The 25,941-nt window shown below is 38.9% G+C and overlaps 1 protein-coding gene across 2 annotated transcripts in view; it reads left to right on the forward strand.

Annotated features, from left to right (window-relative positions):
* LOC127662599 (serine palmitoyltransferase 2-like) overlaps window positions 1–25,941 on the forward strand; it is a 39,297-nt gene that overhangs the window by 9,519 nt on the left and 3,837 nt on the right. For both annotated transcript variants that reach the window (XM_052153865.1, XM_052153866.1), the window contains exons 6-11: window positions 2,165–2,258; window positions 3,446–3,551; window positions 3,737–3,956; window positions 6,092–6,218; window positions 18,929–19,064; window positions 20,711–20,840. In XM_052153865.1, the coding sequence (XP_052009825.1) occupies window positions 2,165–2,258; window positions 3,446–3,551; window positions 3,737–3,956; window positions 6,092–6,218; window positions 18,929–19,064; window positions 20,711–20,840 (813 nt within the window). The remainder of the gene's footprint in view (window positions 1–2,164; window positions 2,259–3,445; window positions 3,552–3,736; window positions 3,957–6,091; window positions 6,219–18,928; window positions 19,065–20,710; window positions 20,841–25,941) is intronic.

Consider the following 25,941-nt stretch of genomic DNA (forward strand, 5'->3'; position numbering starts at 1 on the left):
TTACAACAGCTTGTATATGTGCCTCCCACTTTTTAAGGGACCAAAAGTAATGGGACAATTGGCTGCTCAGCTGTTCCATGGCCAGGTGTGTGTTATTCCCTCATTATTCTATTTACAAGGAGCAGATAAAAGGTCCAGAGTTCATTTCAAGTGTGCTATTTGCATTTGGAATCTGTTGCTGCCAACTCTCAATATGAGATCCAAAGAGCTGTCACTATTAGTGAAGCAAGCCACCATTAGGCTGAAAAATCAAAACAAACCCATCAGAGAGATAGTAAAAACATTAGGTGTGGCCAAATCAACTGTTTGGAACATTCTTAAAAAGAAAGAACACACCGGTGAGCTCAGCAACACCAAAAGACCCGGAAGACCACGGAAAACGACTGTGGTGGATGACCGAAGAATTCTTTCCCTGGTGAAGAAAACACCCTTCACAACAGTTGGCCAGATCAAGAACACTCTCCAGGAGGTAGGTGTATGTGTGTCAGAGTCAACAATCAAGAGAAGACTTCACCAGAGTGAATACAGAGGGTTCACCACAAGATGTAAACCATTGATGAGCCTCAAAAACAGGAAGGCCAGATTAGAGTTTGCCAAACAACATCTAAAAAAGCCTTCACAGTTCTGGAACAACATCCTATGGACAGATGAGACAAAGATCAACTTGTACCAGAGTGATGGGAAGAGAAGAGTATGGAGAAGGAATGGAACTGCTCATGATCCAAAGCATACCACCTCATCAGTGAAGCATGGTGGTGGTAGTGTCATAGCGTGGGCATGTATGGCTGCCAATGGAACTGGTTCTCTTGTATTTATTGATGATGTGACTGCTGACAAAAGCAGCAGGATGAATTCTGAAGTGTTTCGGGCAATATTATCTGCTCATATTCAGCCAAATGCTTCAGAACTCATTGGACGGCACTTCACAGTACAGATGGACAATGACCCGAAGCATACTGCGAAAGCAACCAAAGAGTTTTTTAAGGGAAAGAAGTGGAATGTTATGCAATGGCCAAGTCAATCACCTGACCTGAATCCGATTGAGCATGCATTTCACTTGCTGAAGACAATACTGAAGGGAAAATGCCCCAAGAACAAGCAGGAACTGAAGACAGTTGCAGTAGAGGCCTGGCAGAGCATCACCAGGGATGAAACCCAGCGTCTGGTGACGTCTATGCGTTCCAGACTTCAGGCTGTAATTGTCTGCAAAGGATTTGCAACCAAGTATTAAAAAGTGAAAGTTTGATTTATGATTGTTAATCTGTCCCATTACTTTTGGTCCCTTAAATAGTGGGAGGCACATATTCAAACTGTTGTATTTCCTACACCGTTCACCTGATTTGGATGTAAATACCCTCAAATTAAAGCGGAAAGTCTGCAGTTAAAGCGCATCTTGTTCGTTTCATTTCAAATCCATTGTGGTGGTGTATAGAGCCAAAAAGATTAGAATTGTGTCGATGTCCCAATATTTATGGACCTGACTGTATAAAGCTGAATATTACTCACTTTATCTAGACAATCAATTGTAATTGGACTACTGTTAATGGCACATTTACAATGATATCAGAAATTAATATGAACCAAATGAAGAAATGGAAACTGAAAACTTTGCTTTTATTGTGATGCTGGATCTACACCGTGAGGTGTGCATCTTTAAAACAACCTCAAATTACTCAGTTGACAGATTAACAAGGGAAGATATACAAAAAGGTGTTTAAAAGCCCTCACTAATTATAATTCTTGATAGAAATCTGATTTTTTTGTTTTTTTTTGTTGAAAAAATCAGAAGAAAAAGTCAGACACATCTGGGATAATTCATGAAATTAATAATTTAAGTTGTTATGGCGTTAAAAACGAACAAACAAATAAATATGTTGTTGTTGTTATTATTATTATTATTATCATAATTTTTGCATGTTCTCAGTTAGGTATACTGTAGTACAGTGTAGTGGTTAAAGATCTGGGCTAGTTACTGAAAAGTTGCAGGTTCAAATTCAAAGGTGTGGTTTATGAACTTCAAGCACTGCGCTCTCACGCAAGAACATACTCCGGTTGCTCAGAGGGGGAGGAACATCCTAAAAAACTGTTAACTTGCATACATACTTTCATACAACTGTTCTGGTGCAAGATCACAGTGACCTGACACTGTGTTTCCTATTTGCAGGGTTGTCTGATTCTCAGTGATGAGTTGAACCATGCCTCACTGGTGCTGGGTGCCCGGCTGTCTGGATCCACCATCCGGGTCTTTAAACACAACAGTGAGTTTTGCACACGAAGACATCACTTATCCTGTTCCACTTATCCTCCTCCTATATCTGTCTCAACACCCTCACTCATTATTTTTCCCCACTGTTGATAGTACAAGGTAAAGTCTGATCTCTTAGTGCAGCTTCAATGCACACAAGTACAAAGCTTCTGTTCAAACACAAAACATTATCCATGATGCTGTAACCGCTTTAGTGGAAAATTAACAGACCTTTGCCCATGTTAAAATGTTGAACACCCAACAGTTTGACCTGGCCTGGAGTTTGTTTTGGGAGATTACTTATTTGTAATCTGGATCATTTTCAGTTCATGTGCAGTTAAACACCATGAATACAAATTTGATCCCTGGAGAAGTCAGCTCTCCGGTGCTTTTTAGCTGTGCTATTCACAATTACATCACGTTTAGCAGTTTAGACTGGTAATGCTGGTGATTATTAAGTTACTGTAGCTTCTTAATTGATTAGGTATCCTGAGGTGAATATCGAATGCCTTTTGAAACCCTCAAATCGGGTTGTAGAGGACTTTGTATATCTTGGGAAACTTCACACTCACTCTTATTACTGAAGAGCTCAAACCATTTGGCTCATTGACCATTTGTAATGAATTTATTTGTTGTGATCCCTAGAATTATGACCAATTACAAGCAGTTATGTAAAGTTATAATGAGGGCTATGAATGAAAGCCAATTTACAAGTAGCTTATACAGTATCAACAATGTCGTGTTGTTAATCTTTATGGCATGAAGACACTGCTTATCCATATTTAAAGTAGTCAAGTCTTAGCTTAATGCATATTTGGGTCAAATGTTGTTATAGTAGCAACATCTTTATGTACAAACCAAAAGGTACCATGCTTATGCCAAGTTTTTGGGGGAAACATTTCCATGATAATACCATGTTTTTATGGACATGTACAGTGTAAGTACCAAGTTAAATGAATGGGATAACATCCTATACATAAAAGTACTATGGTATTACTGTCTGATACTGTCGCTGTACCTTGATAATGTACCACAGCACTTTATAAATACTTTATAACAATTAATTTAGCATTTATTGTTAGGTGCTGTTTGTCAAAATTATAGACTGTATAAATTAAATGCACCAATTATGGATTTTTGGATTGGGCATATTTTCATTTTACATGCAGTTTAATTCACTTTTAATTCGTCTCCCACCAGATATGCAGAGCTTGGAGAAGCTGCTTAGAGACGCTATAGTTCATGGCCAACCCAGAACACATCGACCCTGGAAGAAAATCCTCATTATTGTGGAAGGCATCTTCAGGTGATTAAACACTCATTCATTCATACAAATGTGCATTCTGTACTACTAATGTGGTTTCCTCAGGTTTGGAACATGTTAACACTTGTACATGTTGTGTAATTTACAGAACTGGTCCTGTTTAACCATCCCAAGGAATTGGCAGTGTTCATACTTTAATGTAAATTTTTGGTTCATTGTTTCCTCAGTATGGAGGGCTCAATTGTGCGACTCCCAGAAGTTATAGCCCTGAAAAAGAAGTACAAGGCCTACCTGTACCTGGATGAGGCTCACAGTATCGGGGCATTAGGATCCAGTGGGAAAGGGGTGGTGGAGTATTTTGGACTGGACCCAAAGGATGTAGATATCATGATGGGCACTTTCACAAAGAGCTTCGGAGCTGCTGGAGGTTACATAGGAGGCAGAAAGGTACAGAACAGTGTTCGGCACCATTTAAAGCAGATTTGTTATTGAATGAAATGCCTGACCAATAGGAGAAGTGCAACAAATTTGTGCCTGTTGTACCTGTATAATTTAGCACTCATATATTTATACAGTATCACAAAGGAAATGGTTCAAGCATTTCAAAGGATTAGCAGATACAATTTTTGCTCACAGTCATGAGTCAAGCATAATTTTTCTTTATTAGTTTCCCACAAACATTTTTATACCGTTCAGGGTTCTGTACAACTTAAAGGAATATTTTACCCAAACATGAACCTTCTCTCAACATTTACTCAGCCTCATGCCATCCCAGATGTGTATTACTTCTGCTGAACACAAAGTAAACACTTTAGAAGAATATTTAATCTCTTTTGGTCCATTCAATGCAAGTCAATGGCGGCCAGAACTTTGAAGCTCCAAAAAGCATATAAAAGCAGCTTCAAAGGAATCCATACCACTCCAGTGGTTATATCCATGTCTTTAGAAGCAATATTATAGAAATTGGTGAGAAACGGATCACAAATAAGTCCTTTGTTCTATTCATTTTCACATTGATAATGTGTACATTGCACATTTACTTGCAATGGAAGTGAATGGGGCCAGTCCATAAATGTTAACATATACAAAGTTTCAAAAGTATTGTCACAAGATGTAAATATTATATGTGTTAACATGATTTTAGTCTGTTCAAATTAGGGATTTACCAGTGTTATGTACAGCGTATACCAGATTGCATGGTTTACTGGCGTTACGTCATCATGACAACAAAGTTGTAATATTAGATGTAACCTTGCACAGTTAAAGTTAGTAAGTGGTTTTATGATGCTAAAATCATGCTAACACATCAAATGTTTAAATCTTGTTGCTGTACTTTTGAAACTGTGTATTTTAACATTTATGGACTGGCCCCATTCACCTCCATTGTAAGTGCCTTACTATAACAGTGATTTTTGCTGCTGCTTTTTTTTTTTTTATTAAATGGTCCATTTTTCTTTTTTCTTTTGGTAATCAACATCATGCCACAAATGCTGTCGATTGAGCTTAAAAAGGAATAGTTCAGTTATTTGGAGAATTACTACTTAGTTGATTTTTTTTTTTGTACAATTTCTCAGTTCATACAATGCAAGTGAATGGGTGCCAACATTTTTTAGCTCCAAAATCGACAAAAGGCCAACATAAAAGTACTCCAGACAGTGGTTAAATCCATATATTCTGAAGAGATGTTATCGGTGTGGGTGAGAAACAGATCAATATTTAAGTCCTTTTTTACTATCAATTCTCCTCCCTGCTCAGTCAGTCTCCACTTCACTTTCTCGTTCTCCTTTTTCTGTCTTAGCTGATTCACAGTCTTCATGCTTATCGCAACCTACTGTGCAAGGAGGAGAATTTATGATAAAAAATGACTTCAATATTGATCTGTTTCTCACCCACACCTATAATAGGATTTTCAACATTTTAGCACCCACTCACTTGCATTGTGAAGTCCTACAGAGCTGTTCAGAGCAGAGATATTCTTCTATGAAATATTTTTTGTGTTCTGCAGAAGAAAGAATGTGAGTAAATCATTTGAGAATTTTCATTTTGGGGGGAACTATCCCTTTAAATTGTAATTAACACATTTAAAGAATGTTCTATGAAAGCCCATAAAATATTTAGGTGTGGTGGAGGCATAACGTATCCATGTACTTTTTCATGATTTTAGAATAAAATTAGCATATAAAGGAAAATACACAATTTATTAATTGTAAATGGTCACAATTTATTTTCAGTTTTTCACTATTTTGAATCCCTTTTTTTTTTTGCCTACTTTAAAATGGTCCTGCGGTGTGACAGTTTATAAAAATAAGAATATTTCATGTAGTCTTTTTATTATTCTGGTCATAAAAGCTCAATTTCTAATAATTATATTTAAAAAAAAGTAATGCTGTTTTAGATGTATAGTACAGAGTGTTTCACCACAGGACATGGTAACTTTTCAAAAGTAGTATTCATTTACTGGATAAACCATCTTAGTCAATCATCCAATTTTCCTAAACCATTTCCCAAGATTTGAAATATGATATTTTGGTAAAGTTTAACTGCATTAGATTCCATGAGATGTCTTGCTTTTTATTCCTTAGGATTTGATAGACTACCTGAAAACTCACTCTCACAGTGCAATTTATGCCACCTCCATGTCACCTCCTGTCGTGGAGCAAATCATCACTTCTATGAAGTGCATTATGGGACAGGATGGAACGACAATAGGTGAGATTTTTCTTTAATCTTGAAACCTTTAATACTTTGTGCCTGTAGAACCTGAGGCATCATGATATGACAAACAAAACAGCATTCATGTCAACTGCACATTGCTGAGTGTGCCACAAGGTGGCAGAAATAGCCCAAAAAGTGTAGATCTCTGGCTTGCAAGAACACACCATGGAGGGTCTTCAACATTTTGAGTCCAATTTAAATTTGCTTTTATTTTCCTTTCAGATGCTTTCTCACCATAGTCCCATAATAAAACTTGCATATAGCATGTTGCATTGTTGCAACAGTACGTAGCATGTGGCAAAAAGTTACAAATCAATTTAAAACATGCCAGACATTTCCAACAAGAACGATGTGTCACTATGAAAGCACATTTTGCCTGTTCTGCTCACGAGATCCTATCGGATCTCTGTGTGCGAAATCAGCCCAGCCTTCAATCAACATTGCGCGTCTCTCATCTGGCAATCAGTTGTACAGTAAACAGTCTGTGTGTCCAACATCTTGTCCTCCTGCGTATGTCATTTCCTGTTCTCTGCACCATCTGCAGTAGAAATAGCGCTCATTTACTTTCAACGATGTCGTTCTTTTCTTTGCTTTATTGACTGTTTTATTTCACTGCAAAAATACAATCCATAAGTTTGTTTGCTCTGTGCGCTCTGGATAAACTTGGCCCAGAAATTTTAATAAGTGTTTCTCAAGGATCACTTTGAAGTGAGATGAGTGGGGTGGGGGGTATCTGTCAAATTTAGATTTTTCTTCGTACGATTTCCCAGCGTTCATGAAATGAGACTGATTAGTTCTACAGCTGTACACAGACTCCATCTAGGTAAAATATTTAGCTCAAAGTAAAACCTAAACCTCAGAAATGTGTTAACAATTACCCAGGTAGCGAGTGTGATCTGGCCCTTTGGTTTAGACCTTCCAAACTGCCTCGTCTCATCCACCCACCACTCAAATCAAGGCTGGCAGCTACAACAAACAGACTCTCCCGGTTCGTCGAGCCCAGGTGAAGTGCTCAATATGACTAATATGAGGTTAACTTTGCTTGGCTGAAGGCTATTTTCATCTGAACACATGCAGGCCCCCACAAATATATATTGTTCTCATCAACCTTGGACAGGTTTTGAGTCTCTTGAGAATGTCTTTTTGTCTCCCTCTTCTCTTGTCCCTCACCTGCTGATGAACGGGTTTCTTGTCTCTGTCCAACATTGAAAAACAGCAACAACAGAAAGACAATCCTTGGGTGTTTATGTGAAAAAGATTGAGCAAATGGGTAGTTTATGCATAACGTCTCCAATTAAGTTATTTATTGTATAAGGTCACAGAGCATATACTTGTATAATTGAAAGTGTATATCTGATGTTTTCGAACTGTAAAAATAATAGTAATATAGTATTATGAATATAATAATGTTTTTACTATTTAAGTATTACTTTAGAACTACAGTTGAAGTCAGAAATTTACATACACCTTAGCCAAATACATTCAAACTCACAATTCCTGACATTTAATCGTAGAAAACATTCCTGTCTTAGGTAATTTAGGATCAGTATTTTAAGTATTATATTTAAAAGTATTTAAATGTCAGAATAATAGTAGAGAGAATGATGTATTTCATTCATCACATATCCAGTGGGTAAGAAGTTTACATACACTTTGTTAGTATTTTGTAGCATTGCCATTAAATTGTTTAACTTGGGTCAAATGGGTAGCCTTCCACAAGCTTCTCACAATAAGTTGCTGGAATTTTGGCCCATTCCTTCAGACAGAACTGGTGTAACTGAGTCTGGTTTGTAGGCCTCCTTGCTCGCACACGCTTTTTCATTTCATCCCACAGATTTTTCTATCGGATTGAGGTCAGGGGTTTGTGATGTCCACTCCAATGCCTTGGCTTTTTTGTCCCTTAGCCAATTTGCCACAACTTTATAGGTGTACTTGTGGTCATTGTCCATTTGGAAGACCCATTTGTGACTGATGTTCAACTTCCTGGCTGATGTCTTGAGATTTTGCTTCAATATATCCACATAATTTTCCTTCCTCCTAATGCCATCTATTTTGTGAAGTGCACCAGTCCCTCCTGCAGTAAAGCACCCCACAATATGATGCTGCCACCCCCATGCTTCATGGTGGGGATAGTGTTCTTCAGCATGCAAGCCTCAAACTTCAACTGTATGTCTAAACTTCCTCAAAAAGCATATATTTACTTTAGAAGCTTAAGTGTGTAAGACTTGTATTCTGAAAATATAAGTTGAATTCAATTTATTTATCTTACCCCTTTTGCAAATAGTTTTTTTTACTTTAAGAAAAATTGCATTAAGTTGTGGAAGGTTTACACTTGCAGTAAGAAAAAAATATTTGCCTATGGGGTAAGAAAAATAAGCTTCAAAATATATGTTATGTACACAATTCATAAAAATCATGAAAGGTTGCTTTTTTTATATTGTTATTGACAATTATTATTGATTCCAATGACAAATCAAACAAACATAATAGGAAACACAGAATCAAATTACATGAACCTAAACCCTTCCCTCCGAACATTCCCACCTGCCACAAACACACACACACACACCCCAGTGGCCCGACAACAAACCAACAATAATTAACAACAATATTCAATAAATATTCAGAAAAAATTAAATAAGAATAAAAAACAATAAGAATGCACACACAAATTCAATATTGTCTATCTCCCTCCACCATCTCCCCCCAAGAGCCCTCCAAAAAATCCAAATACCTACCCCATTTTTAATAAAATAATCCCATGTTGTCCAGCCTTCTACCAACCATCCCCTCAAAATCCGCCACCCTGCCCAACTCTGTGCACTACTCCAGAAACGAGGGCGCTCCAGCTGATTTCCATCCCCTAAGGATGACCTGCCTTCTGTGAAAGGTTGCTTTTTAAGTAAAATATCTTGTTTCAAGAATATTTTAAAAAAAAAAAAATTATAATTTACTGGAAAATAAGCAAAATCACTGATTTAGAAAATAATTTTTAGCAGTGTGCGAAACCACTGGACACAGAAATTGAAAAGACGTCAGATACAAAGAGTTGAAAAAGTCAGACCCTCAGATGTTTCTTTTTAAGTTCTAGTGCTATACTTAGCAAGTTATTCCTTATGGATAATTGTACAAATTGCTGACTTATAGAATAATAAGGAATGTATTTATTCTACACACAAAGAACGGAAATCAATAATCATTGAAAAGTAAGTTCTTTATCAAATTTTAAATGAAAGTACAGGAATTCGAACACAGTCACTGTACTTCCACTCTGGACTCTTGACCTGATAGATAGTCAAGCTTTCTCCAGTGTTTCAATATGCTCTACAGTATTAATAAGGTGTTTAAATGCACCTTCAAGTATAAGTGTCATAAGGCGACGTTATTTATTGTTCCTCTTATAAACACTTCGAAACACCCTTCTTTGATTACATCTACTGATATTAGCCCGAGGTGAGAAAATATGAGCCCCCTTCGTTTGATTTACTTAGTGCTAGTGGAAACTTCCAGACTAATTTTCCCTCTGTTATTTTAGATCAACGTGTGTTTAAACAATTATTTTGCTTGGAACTGAAAACCAATCATTTTTATTATGTGCTTTAAGTATTTGCCCTACTATTTAGTAAACTCGGGATCTCTCCAAAACTTCAAAGAACAACTGTGTAAGAGTTATTTGAATGGAATAGGAACTGTTTGGTGCACACAGTTATAACAGGTTATAGATTAACCAATGACATTTATTGTTGATTAACTGATATTGGTGCATCCAAGAGTGAGCGTAAAGGAGGACGTGAACAATCAGAGTGTTTGTGTGTGTTTGATGATTTTTTTTTTGGGGGGGGGGGGTGCACAAAGAAAACTAATCAAGCAAAGGTCAAAAGGGAGACTTACTGGGTATCCTTGTGGGAACTGAAACCTCTTCTGCCCTTTCTTTAGGTCTTTCATTCTCTCTTTTTGTCATCCACCCGAACCACTTCAACTTTTGTCAGATGTAAGTCATGTTTGATTTCAAGCCTGTAACACTGTATTGATTTCACAAGTGACTTCAGCATGAACAAATTGCCTCCAGGATTGATTCACTGCCAAAGATTCAGGTTGTTTACTTTTATATCCTTTCACAGCTTGTCATCTCATTTCAGTTGTGTTAAAAACAAAGTATCCAATCAATTTGTTCATAAGTCAAAGCTAAATATAGTGTTGGAGATATTTTGAAGTTTAATTTTTCAACTTTAAAGCTGGAATGTTCAATTACCTCATCGTATTCCAGCTTAATAATCAGAAACAATTAAGTAAGCCATTTTTAAGTTGATTCCTCTTGAAAGTAGAAACATTGTGGCTCTGTGCTCTTTTTGAGAATTCCGACCTGCCTGTCACAGTAACATGGTTTCAACGTATGACACGTGTTTGGGTCACAACACTCAGATAACTGACTAATGTGGGAAACGTTTTTGGTGAACCTGTTTAAAAATGATCATTATGTTTTCAATTCCATTTGGTGATTCTTTTGATGCAGTAAGTATAATGTTAAACTGCTACAGTAGTTCTTGAAAGCTTTGAAGAAAATTTTAGACCTACTGCAAATTTGTTCCGACAATGCCAAGTGTGCTGTTGAGTGCAAAGTACAAACTGTTACTTGGGTGCAAAGTTTGTTTTGGATGCCAGACCTGGAAGTTCACCATACTTGAGTAATGTTTAGTCAGTTTGGCCATTGTGTGATGTTGTCATTAGAGTTGGTGTTCATTGGACATGAGCTAATCTCTTACCCAGCCAAAATCAGCTGACATATTAAGTGATCCGTTTGCATTTGTCTTTTAATTGATGCAATGAGTTTTGCCCTCAACTGGCCTAGACTTTAAATAGTTTTATCATTACTTAATGCAGAAGAATTTAACACTATAGTGGTTTAACTAATGTGTCTCTGGCCTGAAGGGGAAATAAAGTTCTCTTTTAATTGTATTTGGCTTTCAAACAGTCCAAAAAACTTTTGGTATCCCAGACACAAACATGCTGATAAGAAATATTCCTGTCCCTGTTCGTTCTCCGGGCCAAATGAGCTCAAAGGTAAAAGCATTCAAAAGACGTTAAGGTTCACCTCATAAATCTGTCACTTGGCTTAGTTTCATTTTTATCTTCATCTGGTGTGTGTTGGTGGATCGGTTTAGTGAGATGAGCATACCTAATCTCATTGTTAAGCCTGATTGCTTCTCTGTACACACAGGTGGACTTGACAAACATTTGGCATTTATCTTTGTCTCAAGGTGTTGACTTGCTCTTTGAGAGAGGGCAAATACACATGTTTTCAGTGTCAGAATGTGTTTACCCGCAACCCCCTTTAGAGCAGTGTAATGGATTGTTATTCCAGATGTTCTGAAGAGCTTCTTTTTCTTTGACACCTCTTTTGCACAAGATACATTTTTGTTGTGCAAGCTTTTCAGACCATTGTCGATAGACCTATCCTGTGTAGCATCAATTTAGGACTTTGAGGCCATTTACACTGAATGGGTATTTGCACCCAAAAAAGCTAGACGTAGATCCATGAATAGAACAGAATCTAGGTGTCTCGAGACACGGTTTTAAGGTTGCAAATCATTTTTAACCTGACACAGCATTGAAAAAATATGGAGCTCATTCACAAAATGCTTCTTGCACATATTTTAATAGGAAAAAGTATAGCAAAACGGTGTGCAGGGACACAACGATGTGTTTGGTGTGAATGGCCCTTTAGGCCAAAATTACTAATTAATATCAGAATCAGCTTTATTGCCAGGTATGCTTACACATATTAGGAATTGTACAACAATACAATACTGCAACAAGACCGAGATGATCATGATCATGATGATGATGATGATGATGATGATGATAATAATAAAATTAGAATACAAATATTTTTTTTATAGAAAATAAAGTGTGTATAAGAATACACAATAAGACTATATATACAGTATCTCACAAAAGTGAGTACACCCCTCACATTTTTGTAAATATTTGATTATCTTTTCATGTGACAACACTGAAGAAATGAAGAAATGACACTTTGCTATAATGTAAAGTAGTGTGTACAGCTTGTATAACAGTGTACATTTGCTGTCCCCTCAAAATAACTCCACACATAGCCATTAATGTCTAAACCGCTGGCAACAAAAGTGAGTACACCCCTAAGTGAAAATGTCCAAATTGGGCCCAAAGTGTCAATATTTTGTGTCCACCATTATTTTCCAGCACTGCTTTAATCCTCTTGGGCATGGAGTCCGCTTCCACTCATGGACATGCTTGGCCAGTCCATCACCTTCATCCTCAGCTTCTTTAGCAAGGCAGTGGTCATCTTGGAGGTGTGTTTGGGGTCGTTATCATGCTGGAATACTGCCCTGCGGCCCAGTCTCCGAAAGGAGGGGATCATTCTCTCACATACACATTCATGGTTCCCTCAATGAACTGTTGCTCCCCAGTGCCAGCAGCACTCATGCAGCCCCAGACAATGACACTCGCACCACCATGCTTGAGAGTAAGCAAGACACACTTGTCTTTGTACTCCTCACCTGGTTTCCACCACACACTCTTGACACCATCTGAACAAAATAAGATTATCTTTGACTCATCAGACCACAGGACATGGTTCCAGTTATCCATTTACACTGTTATACAAGCGGTACACTCACTACTTTACATTGAAGAAATGACACTTTGCTACAGTGTTGTCACATGAAAAGATATAATCAAATATTTGAAAGACATGGGATCAGAGAGTTGGTGTAATTTAGTCTGGAGTATAGCTGGGATGATGGTGGTGAAAGTCGAACTTAAGTCCACAAAATATATATGATCTGGATTTTGTTTTTGGCCACTTTCATATGAGATATGTGGTTTTAAATCATATACATATCAGATATCTGGACATCTGATCCAAATCTGAACTCTTGTATCCGATTTAAGGTTAATGAATGCATGGGAATTCCTACATATTAATCATGAAGTCATCTTGTCCTCTGAAAAATGTATAGCATTCCTGATGTTGATTTTGATATGTGTAAGAACAAGGGGATGTCATTTTGGGATGTCCATGTAAACACTTGCTTAGGACTTACTAAGAAGTACTAACTATACTAAATAGTGCTGACTGTCAGCCTAGTTCGTCATGGTGTGTCATTTATGCAAAGAAATTTGGTTACAATTTAATATAAACAGGCTGGCAAAATCGGAAATGTATCAAAAGATTGGATATGTACATTAAGCCTTGCATTGTAAATGCAGCCTTTGTATGTTCTTTTAGCAGCTTGTATTTCAGTGCACTTCCTTTAGACACATATCCATGAATGGTCTGAGCTTGTTAATCTCACATTTGTGGAATGTGGATCGTACTTCCATGGATGGCTGTTAAATACATCAACCTCTAAATGGGGGCATAATCCTGTGAGTTCACATTCTTCCGTTCATGTCGCTGGCTTGGAAATGATGCCAACATGATCATGGACAGCTGCTAGTGTACATCATGGTCATCATCGTGGCCCCTGAATCATAGAGGTGATGGGACATGCCACAGATTTGAGCCTGGAAGGGAGCTCTTTTGCTTCCTGTTGCCCTTCTCTGGAGAGGTTCTCGTGATGGGACGAGGTGGCTTTCGGCACATCCCAAACCTTTGCTCCACACGGGTGCTTTCTTATCTCCTCCCTTCAGATGAAAAGGAAGTGAGGAGGAACTGGCATTTCAAAAGGGAAATAGTCCACACATCTGGAAGCTCTCTTGGACCCCTTCGATGCTTCTCTCGCTCCAGATCCACTAACTCTGGGGTTTGGAAGAAGTTAGTAGTGTGTTGTGAAACTAGCTGAATGTCCCCTCCCCCAATACCGTATACAGCTCTTGTTCACTACCTGAGTGGCCCAACATTGGGCAGCTTGAACTTCCTTCTACCTATTGCTTTCAGATGCTAATTTTCATTGAGTTGTGCATCTGAGCTGTTTGTGCAGCTGATCATGGGTCTTTGGGTAAGTACTTCAATTAATTAGGAGCTCTACAGGTTCCTCAATTGTCAGGACTGTCAACCTTAATAGCCACTTTTTAACCGTGTTTTCCTGATTGCAAATGTCAACACAAGGTCTCCAACCTTGGTTGATTAATTCTAATCACATTCCAATGATTGATTCAGGTTCTCCTTGGCATCAGTATGATTATATCATGGATGTTTTCCAGTTGGTTCAAGGTGAAATTTATATTAAAGAGCACCCTTGGGTGGCAACTGTAGCAGCTTTAGTCTGCCATACTGCCGCAATAACCACAGCAACATTGGAGCTGATAAAAATGGCTTCACTGTAGCCTCTCTGTATCCCGAAAATTTAGAAAAGGAATTAATAATTCTGTGGAGGCAAGGCATACATAGATCTAGTAGGGTCGGAGACGAATAATAAAATATCAGCTGTGTAAAGCAAAAATGGATGCGCCACAACTCCCGCCACCACCCTCATCCTCCTTTCTTATTGCGGCAGTTTTGCACAATAGTTCCAGGGCAAGACAGAACAATATTGGGGAAAGAGTGCAACCCTGACAGGTGCCCCTATCCAGAGTAAAATAATCTGAAATTAATCCATTCATTTGTTCCACCACTACCGGGTGTCTATAAAGTAACTTAATCCAACCAATAAAAGTATTCCCGAATCCATACATTTCCAAAATCTTAAAAAGATTATCCCAATCTACTATATTAAACTCCTTTTCGGCATCAAAGTGAGATGGCAGTAACCATTCGCCACTGACCACATGATATTGATAAAATGCCTAATGTCATCAAAAGAGCTACGATTCGACTAAACCCCACCTGATCTACATGTATAAGAGATGTCATAACTTAATCGGTTAGCCAAAATGTTTGACAATATTTTAACATCTAGCTGTATCAGGGAAATTGGACAGTAACTCTTACACTCGCTTGGATCTTTGTTCTTTTTAAGAATCAGAATGATCCAGGCTTGCATCATGGCTGGTGGAAGCTTTACATTCTTTAATGTTTCTGTATAAACTTCTAGCAAAAGTGGAGCCAATTCTGTAGCATAAGATCTAAGAAAAATCAGCATCAAAGCCATCTGGCCCCGGAGCCTTGCCTGTAGGCAAGGCCTTAATTACATCGCCAAGCTCCTCCAAGGTTATCTCAGACTCAAGAGAATTATTTTGCCCAGCCGTCAGGTTAAGAAGTTGTAATGGTTTCACAAAGTTTCTAATATCCTCATCAGTAGACGAAGACATGGAACTATAGCGATCAAAATAGAATTCTTTAAAACCATTATTAATATCAATGGAGGTAAATATTTCACCACCAGCAGATTTCACTGAGGGAATGGTAGGAAAAGACTGTTTTATATATCTAGCCTGAAGTTTTCATGCCTTGTCTCCCATCTTGCCCTGAATAACAAAAACTCCACCTTCCACAACAAAATAGTATTATCTGTATTTCAATCGGATAAATTCTGAGGCCATCGGACAACATTTGGCGCTTCAGATCTGCCTTGGCACTTTTAATATTCCCTTCCAACTCCACAAGCCCCTAAGAACCACCTTAAGTGCATCCAACCAAGATTTTTACACATCCTGTGTAGTGTCAATGTTGCTGTTGGGGGCTTGCACACTTTTCCTTCACTATGATCAAGGACTGAGTGCATCAAAAGATTAAAGTCTCCTCCCAATATTATACGAGGGGTGCCAGCGGCTTGCCCTGATCATCAAGTTTAGGTGCGTAAATATTTACCAAAATAAGACTTTGCCCCTGAATTTCTGCTAAAACAATAATGACTCTTCCAAATTTATCTTTAATCTATTTGAGACATTTGAATTGTAGATGCTTACTTATCAGTGTAATGACTCCCTGCTCTTACTTGAGCCAGCACTAAAGAAAAAATACCCCATATCTTACCGAATTTTCCAGCTTCCTGTGGGGAAAGATGCATTTCTTGAAGAAACACTATATCAAAGAGGTGTGCCCCAACCCATTCACATTCCAGAAAAAAATAATTTGTGTGTCAAAAACAAAATTATAAAGACAATATTCCAACATTAGTGCAACAATCAAACCCCAAACTTCCCCCAGAACAGAACAAAACAAACGGAAAAAAGAAAAATGTGCACATTAACTCCAAATGGCGTCCATCCCTCCAAACTCAAACAGTTAATGTATGCCTTCTAGAGCCCCCGCGACAACTTTGCCTTTGGATTGCTCAAGTCCGGTGTTTCTATGTAAATTTTGTTAGACATAATTACACAACAAAAGATAATCTATAAAACAAACTCCAGTCAGTAGGCGGAATAAACAAAAAGAGCATGTTGATTCATCCACAAAATTGTAATGAAGGTGTGTTACTCCACAAAACAAACTCTAGCCACTAGGCGGAACCAGCACAAAGAGAAAAAAGGTGCTCCGTTTCCTCAGACAGTCAATCGAATGTTCAGTAAGCCGGTTCATCTGGCTGCTACATGAGTGCAACAAATGCCCTAATCACTCCAATGTCTTGCAAGAAATAATCCACAAAACAAACTCCAGCCAATAGGAGGCATAAGGACACAGAGCATGCAGATTCATCCACAAACTGTCCCGAACGAGTGCTACTCCACAAAACAAACTCCAGCGGCTAGACGTAACCAGCCCAATAGAAACAAAAAAGGCTCTCAGTTGCCACGAACAGTCAAGTGAATGTTCAGTCAGTCGGTTCACTTGGCTGCAACGTGAGAACCAGAAAATAGCTTACTCCATTGACTTTATGACGGACATCGCTTGCTGTGGGCATGTGCAAGTTTTACTGCCATCCTTGGCATCTATTTGATAAAAAATACACATGTATATGGATTATAATATTAGGGGTGTAACAATCCATCGATCTGGCTCGATGCATCGATCAAATGATGCGATGTTGTTGGTTCAACGCGTAAACATCAAATCATGTGATTGTGAAGAGCAATGATTAATATGCAAAAGTGAGTGATATTTATACGCGTTAAGGGTCTTTCACATGACTCGTGCCAGTGCTGCAGAATACATTGAAGTCTATGAAATGAAGACACTACTAAGATGGAGAGAAAACATTGGACAAGTTCTTGAAAAGGAAAAATATTGACAATGGTTAGCCAATGTGGGATAGTGGTGTGCCATAGAAGTTGTAAAAAGTGTGCCATGGCAGAAAAAAGGTTGGGAAACACTGCTTTGAGGTATTAGCAAACATTGGATCACTCGGTAAGAGAATCGATAGAAGATAGTATTGTGGTGAAGCTTGCATTTTACAGCTCTATATTATATAGTCTCACTCTTTTTATTTATTTATTTTTACTGGTTCTGTGCGTAGTTGAGCCAGCCACAGGACACATCAAAGTCTTAGAGACCCACTTTACAGTTTAGTGAGTTGAAGATACCACCAGAATCCTGAAGAGAAGGAGATGGGCTTTCAATGTGTTTAAAGTTACACATTGTCCAGGCTTAATTTCCTTACCACAGAGCGGGTGACCCGGTCATGACTTGTGGAACCTGCTTAATCTGTCAGTGGCAAATTTACGCTGGGGGATTGTGGAAGGAGTCCAGTTTCACATTGAGTCAAGTCCCCTTTCAGAATTGCTCATCAGATACCTACCCACACATACTGCCTTATTGACCCATCACATTATAGGCCATGCCAAATTTTTCTCCTTCAGCTCTTTTTCAGTGATTTTTGCTTTATTTTTGGCCTGTTTCATGGCCACAAAATAGTGGGACCTTTAACTGAGGTTTCATTTTTGCAAGGGCTAGACAGAATGTATTGCCATAACAGCAAAGCCACTTGTTGGGACAGTTCTTGTGGATTTTAAATTCATACCTTGTAGTTGTATCACACTGAAGGCAGGGCAAGTATGGCGATTGCTTCGATTTTTGCCGTCTGGATGACACCAGGGTGTCAATGAGCAGGAAATTCCTTAGTTCAAGCTTCTAGCATGCATGGAATGTTTGACAAAGCAGAACCAAGGCTTTCAAGAATTGTAAGACTTTTTCTGTGGACCACACTGTGTGGAGGACTAAGTGTTTTAAGAGCTCCATTGACATGGATCACTAGGCAGTCCTCCCTCTGGGAACATGCATCCAACTGCAAATGGGAGCTGTTAGGAGAAATTAGGATTATTTGAATCATTCTGGAAGATTGTTTGCAGAATAATACTCATTACAGTTATCTCCTTCCTCAACCAATCGCGCAGTGGATAATTTCAATGACTAAATAGGCTCCTGTAACTTGCAGCACCAGAGTTTTGTTTAGCCAGCTGATTAAACATTTCTGGCATTGACAATATGGCTTTGATGGAACTTAAGTGTGATAAAGGTCACTTTGGAGGCATAGAAAGTAAACATCTGATACTGTTTTCTGTGTATAAAGTGCATGTGCCTCTATGATATCACTGGGGAAATTTTAAATGTGGTGCAAAATCAGCAGGTAATAAATATTTTTCCTTGAACCATTTCAGATCTACAGATCGCAGAGGCTCGAGTTCAAAGTTCTTTTTTATATTCTAAGTATAAAGTTTATAGCTCAGGTGGTCTGCTTTCATAGTATCTGAAGTAATGAGTTCTGTGGCTCTGTAAATTGTAATTTTCTGATCGCATGGAAGGCTGTGGAAAAAGACGAGGGGTGCCAAATGACAGACTGTCTTTTTTTTTTTTTTTAAAGATTCACGTTTTTAACGTGTTGTGGTTTGTTTCTTGGTTGCAGGTCGTTCACGTATCCAGCGGTTGTCTGAAAACACTGTATATTTCCGCAAGAGACTACAGGAGATGGGATTCATCATCTATGGCAACGATGACTCACCTGTGGTACCCATGATGCTCTATATGCCTGCCAAAATCGGGTTTGTCTTGTCTTCTCATTCCACTCCATCTGTATACACCTGCATGATGTTAAAAGTGTTCTTGAAGAGTCATTACTTGTTAAACAGGGTTTTGAATTTATGAATGTCCAACTAATGCCAAATGTCCAGTGGGTTTCAAAAGTCCTCATTGGAAATCTGGGATAGAAAATCTAATTTAACCTGGAAATAGGTTTTAGGTATTTTAAAAGGAGAATAACATACATATGAACAGATGTACAGTACTATGCAAAAGTGTAATGCCATGCCCAAAATAATTCCATGAATAATTATTATTGAACAATAAAAAAAGAAAATCATATTTTGTATGACCACCCTATGCCTTTTAAAACAGCACCAATTTTTCTATGTACACCTGCACACTGTTTGTCAAGGTTTTTGGAAGTTAGGTCGTTCCAAGCAGAGGTCGGCCAATAATGAATTTTGCCAATAACGATAACTAAGGTGGTGGAAAATGCCAATAACCGATTATTCAGTCAATAGTTTTTTAAAACTGTTTATAAACCGATTATTAAACCAATATAGAATGTCAAAATCCCAAAAGGAGTTTACTGCGCAAACCAATAATAACTAATAATTCTTTTGATTTTGTGCATAATGAGCGACTTTTAAATTTAAACAAGCCAGAAATACACAGAGAACTCTTATTTTGAAATAAAAGAGAGTTGGCTTTGTTACAATGCTCTATATGAAAATATTTTCCAAATTAAGCTTTTTATAGCCAATATATTCATCAGATGAAGAGCTTTGTATGTGTATATTTTACCAGATCAGCTTTATTGATAAGGAATAAAAAGAACGAGGAGGGGGAAAAAATATCTGCAATTACTGGCATAGATTTTTGCCAATAACCAAGAGTGCCAAAAGGCAACTATCGGCACCGATGAATCGGTAAATATTGGTCTACCTCTTGTTCCAAGCATCTTGGAGAAAGTGCCACATTTCTGTATAGGCTCAAATGCTTGTCGCATCATGTGATCCCAGACTGACTCTTTGGCTCTGTGAGGGCAGTGCCATCTGTTGCAGGACACCTTGTTCTACTTGTATTCAATTTTGTTTGCAAAAAGAATGTTAGTAATTCTAAAATTGATATTTCCTATTGACACACTAAAGTAGATGTGAACTAACCATCTTAAGATAAATGTTTTCGTAAAACATCTAATGTGCTTAAGACTTTTGCACAGTACTGTATTTAAATATAAGAAATTAGTAATTGCCCAAACTATTAATTATTTTTGAGGTCAACAATCAAATAAGCAATTTTTTTACATTGACAAAGATCATGTGTCCTTGCTTCCATTGAAGCTTAAAAGATGCTTTTTGGAACATTCTCAAATCAAGTTTGGATAACATGGATCATCAGGTTTTGCGCAACTTATGGAGTCCAAGCCAGCTCCTATGCATTCTTACATTTAAAGCAATATTTTTTTACTCAAATTGTTATGCTGATTTGTTATGCTATTTAGACAAATGTAAAATAGAAGCATTTTCATGGGTGGAACCCCACTTCACATGGATTAGACTAGAATAAATAGTTTTTAAAACAGGCACATGAGGGAAAGCTTAGTATGGAAAAAACATCTTAAAAGTTTTGTTAAAACATTTTATGTGGCTGTGTGTGCTTCCAGGGCATTTAGTCGGGAGATGTTGAAGAGAAACATTGGGGTAGTGGTGGTGGGCTTCCCAGCCACGCCAATCATAGAGTCCAGAGCCCGCTTCTGCATCTCCGCTGCCCACTCCAAGGAAATGCTGGACTCGGTAACCCCTCGTTTTCTCTCTACAAATATATCTACTAATTTAGATTGCTTTAGATGCTGTATTGTACCCTTTTTCGGGGTCTTGTTTCTCATGCCACACATTTCAGTGTTTACAATGGATTGACCTTGAAAATGATCCAACATGGCGGCGCGGTAGCACGCAGCGGCCACTCCGGATCCAAAATGGTGCTATTTTTGTCACTTAGCCCGACTTTTACGGCACATGGATATTGGAGCAACTGCTGTTCATGTCTACCATTGCCAGACACTTAAAATATAAGATTCATGCAACAACCATGCTGCATGATGATCTGCAGGAGTTGCTACGCAAACTCTGCTTGCTGCGGAGACCAAGCCTCCAGTCCTCGCCGTTGCCTGATGCCCGGGGGAGTGGATGTCGTAAGCGGTGTGCGAGGAAGCGAAAGCGCGGCAAGAGGGCGGGTTAAAATGCTAGGCTAAAAACAAACTCTAGCCGGCCGGCACTCCTGTCTATCCTGCTCTCAAATGTTTACTACCTGGACTATATCCGACTCCAGCAGACTACGCAGCGTGAGCTTGGAGAGTGCTGCGTCTTTGTTTTCATGGAGACGCGGCTCAGCGACAGAGTTCCGGATGCCGCCATTAAGCTAGACGGGCTTGCCTCGTTTTGTGCCGACAGAAATGCAGCTCTGTGCGGTAAGACTCGCGGTGATGGCTTGTGTGTTTACATCAACACTGAATGGTGCAATAACTATATGCTAGTCTCTAGTTACTGCTCATCGCTGGTGGAGCTTGTGACCAGACCTTTTTATTTACCATGGGAATTCACCACTGTTATTATAACCGGAGTTTACATTCTCCCCAGCGCTAACGCACCAGCTGGCAGATGTTCTTACCGACATCTTCAACATCTCTCTGAGCAGCGTCATCGTTCCAACGTGCTTCAAGGCCACCACCATCGTCCCCATGCCAAAGAAGTCTTCGGTGTCATGCCTCAATGACTACCGTCCCATCGCACTCACACCCATCATCATGAAGTGCTTCAAAAGGCTCATCAAGGCACATTAAGACCCAGCTGCCCCCCTCACTAGACCCACTGCAGTTCGGATATCGTCCAAATCGTTCAACCGACGACGCCATCACCACCACCCTCCATCTGGCCCTCACCCACCTAGATAAAAAGGACTCATCCGTTCGAATGCTGTTCATAGACTTCAGCTCAGCATTCAACACAATAATTCCTCAGCACCTGATTGGAAAGCTGAACCTGCTGGGCCTGGACACCTCCCTCTGCAACTGGATCCTGGACTTCCTGATTGGGAGACCTCAGTCAGTCCGGATCGGGAACAGCATCTCCACCACCACCACACTGAGCACTGGGGCCCCCCAGGGCTGTGTGCTCAGTCCACTGCTGTTCACTCTGCTGACTCACAACTGTGCAGCGATGCACAGCTCGAACCACATCATTAAGTTCGCCGATGACACGACCGTGGTAGGTCTCATCAGCAAGAACGACAAGTCAGCATACAGAGAGGAGGTGCAGCGGCTAACGGACTGGTGTAGAGCCAACAACCTGTCTCTGAATGTGGACAAAACAAAAGAGATGGTTGTTGACTTGGTAGGAGAGCACAGAGTGACCACTCTCCGCTGAACATCGACGGCTCCTCTGTGGAGATCGTCAAGAGCACCAATTTTCTTGATGTTCACCTGCGGAGAACCTCACCTAGTCCCTCAACACCAGCTCTATTACCAAGAAAGCCCAGCAGCGTCTCTACTTTCTTCGAAGGCTGAGGAAAGCATATCTCCCACCCCCCATCCTCACTACATTCTGTAGTGGGACTGTTGAGAGCATCCTGAGCAGCTGCATCACTGCCTGGTTTGGGACTTACACCGTTTTGGACCGCAAAGCCCTGCAGAGGATAGTGAGGACAGCTGAGAAGATCATCGGGGTCTCTCTTCCCTCCATCAAAGACATTTACAAAAAACACTGCATCCGCAAAGCAACCAGCATTGTGGAGGACCCCACACACCCCTCACACAAACTCTTCACCCTCCTGCCATCTGGCAAAAGGTACCGAAGCATTCGGGCCCTCATGGCCAGACTGTGTAACAGCTTCTTCCCCCAAGCCATCAGACTCCTCAATACTCAGAGACTGGACTGACGCACACACACATGTCCTGAGTTGCACTTTAATTATTGTCACTTTATACCTGGCTGCTACCTCAATAACTGCTATGTGCATAGAACACTATCTCATAGTATGTTATGTTTACATTTGGAATTTTTAGAAACTGTCATCTTTTTGCACTACTGTGTACTTTTCGGCGCTGCACAGTCTCTCACTGTGCCCATTGTCCTGATAATTTTTGGTAATTTATTGTACTGTCCCATACTTTTTGCACACGTTTGCACGTGCACTTTTTATATAGGTATGTTATTTAGTCTGTGTAGTCTCATGTGGTTCTGTGTTTGTCCTATGTTGTTTTATGTAGCACCATGGTCCTGAAGGAATGTTATCTCATTTCACTGTGTACTGTACTAACTGAACATGGTTGAATGACAATAAAAACCACTTGACTTATAGAAAAATCTATGAGCTTTGATGAATTACTGATGTTTAAGTCAAAGTTTAAAGGTGAAATGAGTAATTTCTGGGACTTTTGTGACACCAAACGAAATTGCAAAAAATTATTGTTTACAAACGGATCTCAGAAAACTCCCCAGTCTTCTGTTGGTTGTACAAATAGATAGTCCCGTCGCAAACTAACACTATTGTTTGAGCCATTATCACGGTTTTGGGCTACTCGGGATGCAAAAATAAAAAACTAATGCTTTGATAGCACCACAGTGTACTTTTTAGGAAATCAACGTACAGATTGCTTACTTTTAGTGGTCTCTGCATATTACCGGTAAGCTTGGATAGGAGAACGTATTTTAAAATACAATATATTGCTCACTTCACTTTTTTTCAATACATGGCACCATAGAGTAAGTCTACTTGAAATGTTCTGTCTACTCTTTCAGTTTCAAGAAGAAAGGATGACTTCAGACCAAAAATGTCTGTTGTCTCTTTAACAAGTTCAAACCCCTGTCAATCAATCTTCTTAGTATCTCAAACTTGATACACCCTCTTTGTTTGAAAATAATCACTGAGTAAAGAATTCCAGACTCCTCCTCAAACTTTGCTACGCTATAAATTAACGTGGGTCTCAGCTGAGGGGATTGAGGGGTTTACATAAGCAGCGCCACAGGGGTCTGCACTGGCAAGAGATCAAAGAGCATCATAATCAGCCTCCCCAAGGGGACTTTGATTTAACTATGGTGAAAAGCACCCCGGCCATCAGCCGTCCCTGTACTTAAGAAAACACTGCAGACTTTGATGTGACCAGTTACCACGTCAACACATTGTCACATTGTTTACTGCATTTCATAAAAGTTTTAGATGTGTACGAAGTTCTTTTCAAATGTTTTAGATGTGTAAAGTGACAAAGTATGTGAACAACCCCAATTCCGTAAAAGTTGTGACAGTATGAAAAATGCTAATATAAAAAGGAGTCATTTGTAAATTATATTCACCCTTTGCTATATTGAAAGCACTACAACTGCACATTATATTACATTTTCCCTTGTGAATTTCATTGTTTTTTGAAAATGTACAGTCATTTCAAATCAGATGATTGCAACACACTCCAGAAAAGTTGAGTCAGGGGCAATAACAATAATTTAAGACAATAACAAAAACATTTTGACGTGTTGAAATAACAAGGCGATGTGAAACAGGAGATGTTAAACAAGTGAGGCAATCGTGTCATAGTTTATGAGGAGCCTCCAAAAACAGCCTAGTCCTTAAAGAGCAAGGATCATTCGAGACTTGTCAATTTGCCAACAGATGCTTCCACAAATAATCCAGCACTTTGAGAGCAATGTTCCCCAAAGGCAATTTGGAAGGATTTTGGGCATTTCACCTTCTACTGTGCACAATACAGTTAAAAGATTCAAGGTATCTGGTCAAATCTCAGTGTGTAAAGAGCCAGATGAAAACCATATCTGAATGTACGTGATCTCTAATCCCTCAGACGTCACTGTCTTAAAAAACATCATTCATCTGTAATGGATATCATGAACATGGGCTTGGGATAACTTCAGTAAAACTTTTTTAGTCAACACCATTAAGGCTTTACTATGCAAAGCAGAAGCCCTACATCAATGCTGTCCAGAATTTTCCACTTTCTAAATGTAAACTTGTGTCTTCAGTGCGTTAAGTATTCTTAGAAGAAATGGTGATGTTTCACAGTGGTAAACTCTCGACTGTCCTAAGTTTTTTGGAGCATGTTGCAATCTAATTTACAAATCAATCCTTTTTGTTTTTATTCGAATTTTTCACACTGTCCCAACTTGATTGGAACTGGGGTTGTATATATTCATATACTTTCTTAAATGATCTCCGTTTTTGAAAAGATGAGCATCTTTCCTCTAGGGATGGGGTTTTTGGTTGTGTATTTTGGTCTACCAAGGTCAGACACATACTTTACACAAGTATGTGTATGCAGAAGGGAGCACTTGGCCACACTTGGTGTGCATGCGTGCAAATTGCACATTATAATGTTTCATAAAAATAAAGTTCCTTAATCCACAATATAAATGCTTCAAGTTTAAAGGGATAGTTTACCCAAAAATGAAAATTCTCATAATTTACTCTCTCTCATGCCATCCCAGATGTGTATTACGTTTTTCTTCTGCGGAGCACAAATTAAGATTTTTAGAAGAATATCTCCACTATGTTGGTCCATGCAATGCAAGTGAATGGTGATCAGACCGTATGCAGCTCTAAAAATCACATAAAGGAAACATAAATGTAATCCATATGACTTCAGTGGTTAAATCTATATCTTCAGAAGCTATATAATAGGTGTGGGTGAGAAACAGATTCAATTCCTTTTTTTACTCTAAATTTTCACTTTTACATCTGAAAGTTAATGTGAAAGTGGAGATTTAGACTAAAAGAATCATGTCGCTTCCGAATTAACCACTGGAATCATATGGACTACTTACACCGATCAGCCACAACATTAAAACCACCTACCTAATATTGTGTGGGTCCCCCTTGTGTCACGAAAACTTT

Source organism: Xyrauchen texanus, chromosome 22 (genome assembly GCF_025860055.1).
Source record: "Xyrauchen texanus isolate HMW12.3.18 chromosome 22, RBS_HiC_50CHRs, whole genome shotgun sequence".
Classification (NCBI taxonomy): domain Eukaryota; kingdom Metazoa; phylum Chordata; class Actinopteri; order Cypriniformes; family Catostomidae; genus Xyrauchen; species Xyrauchen texanus.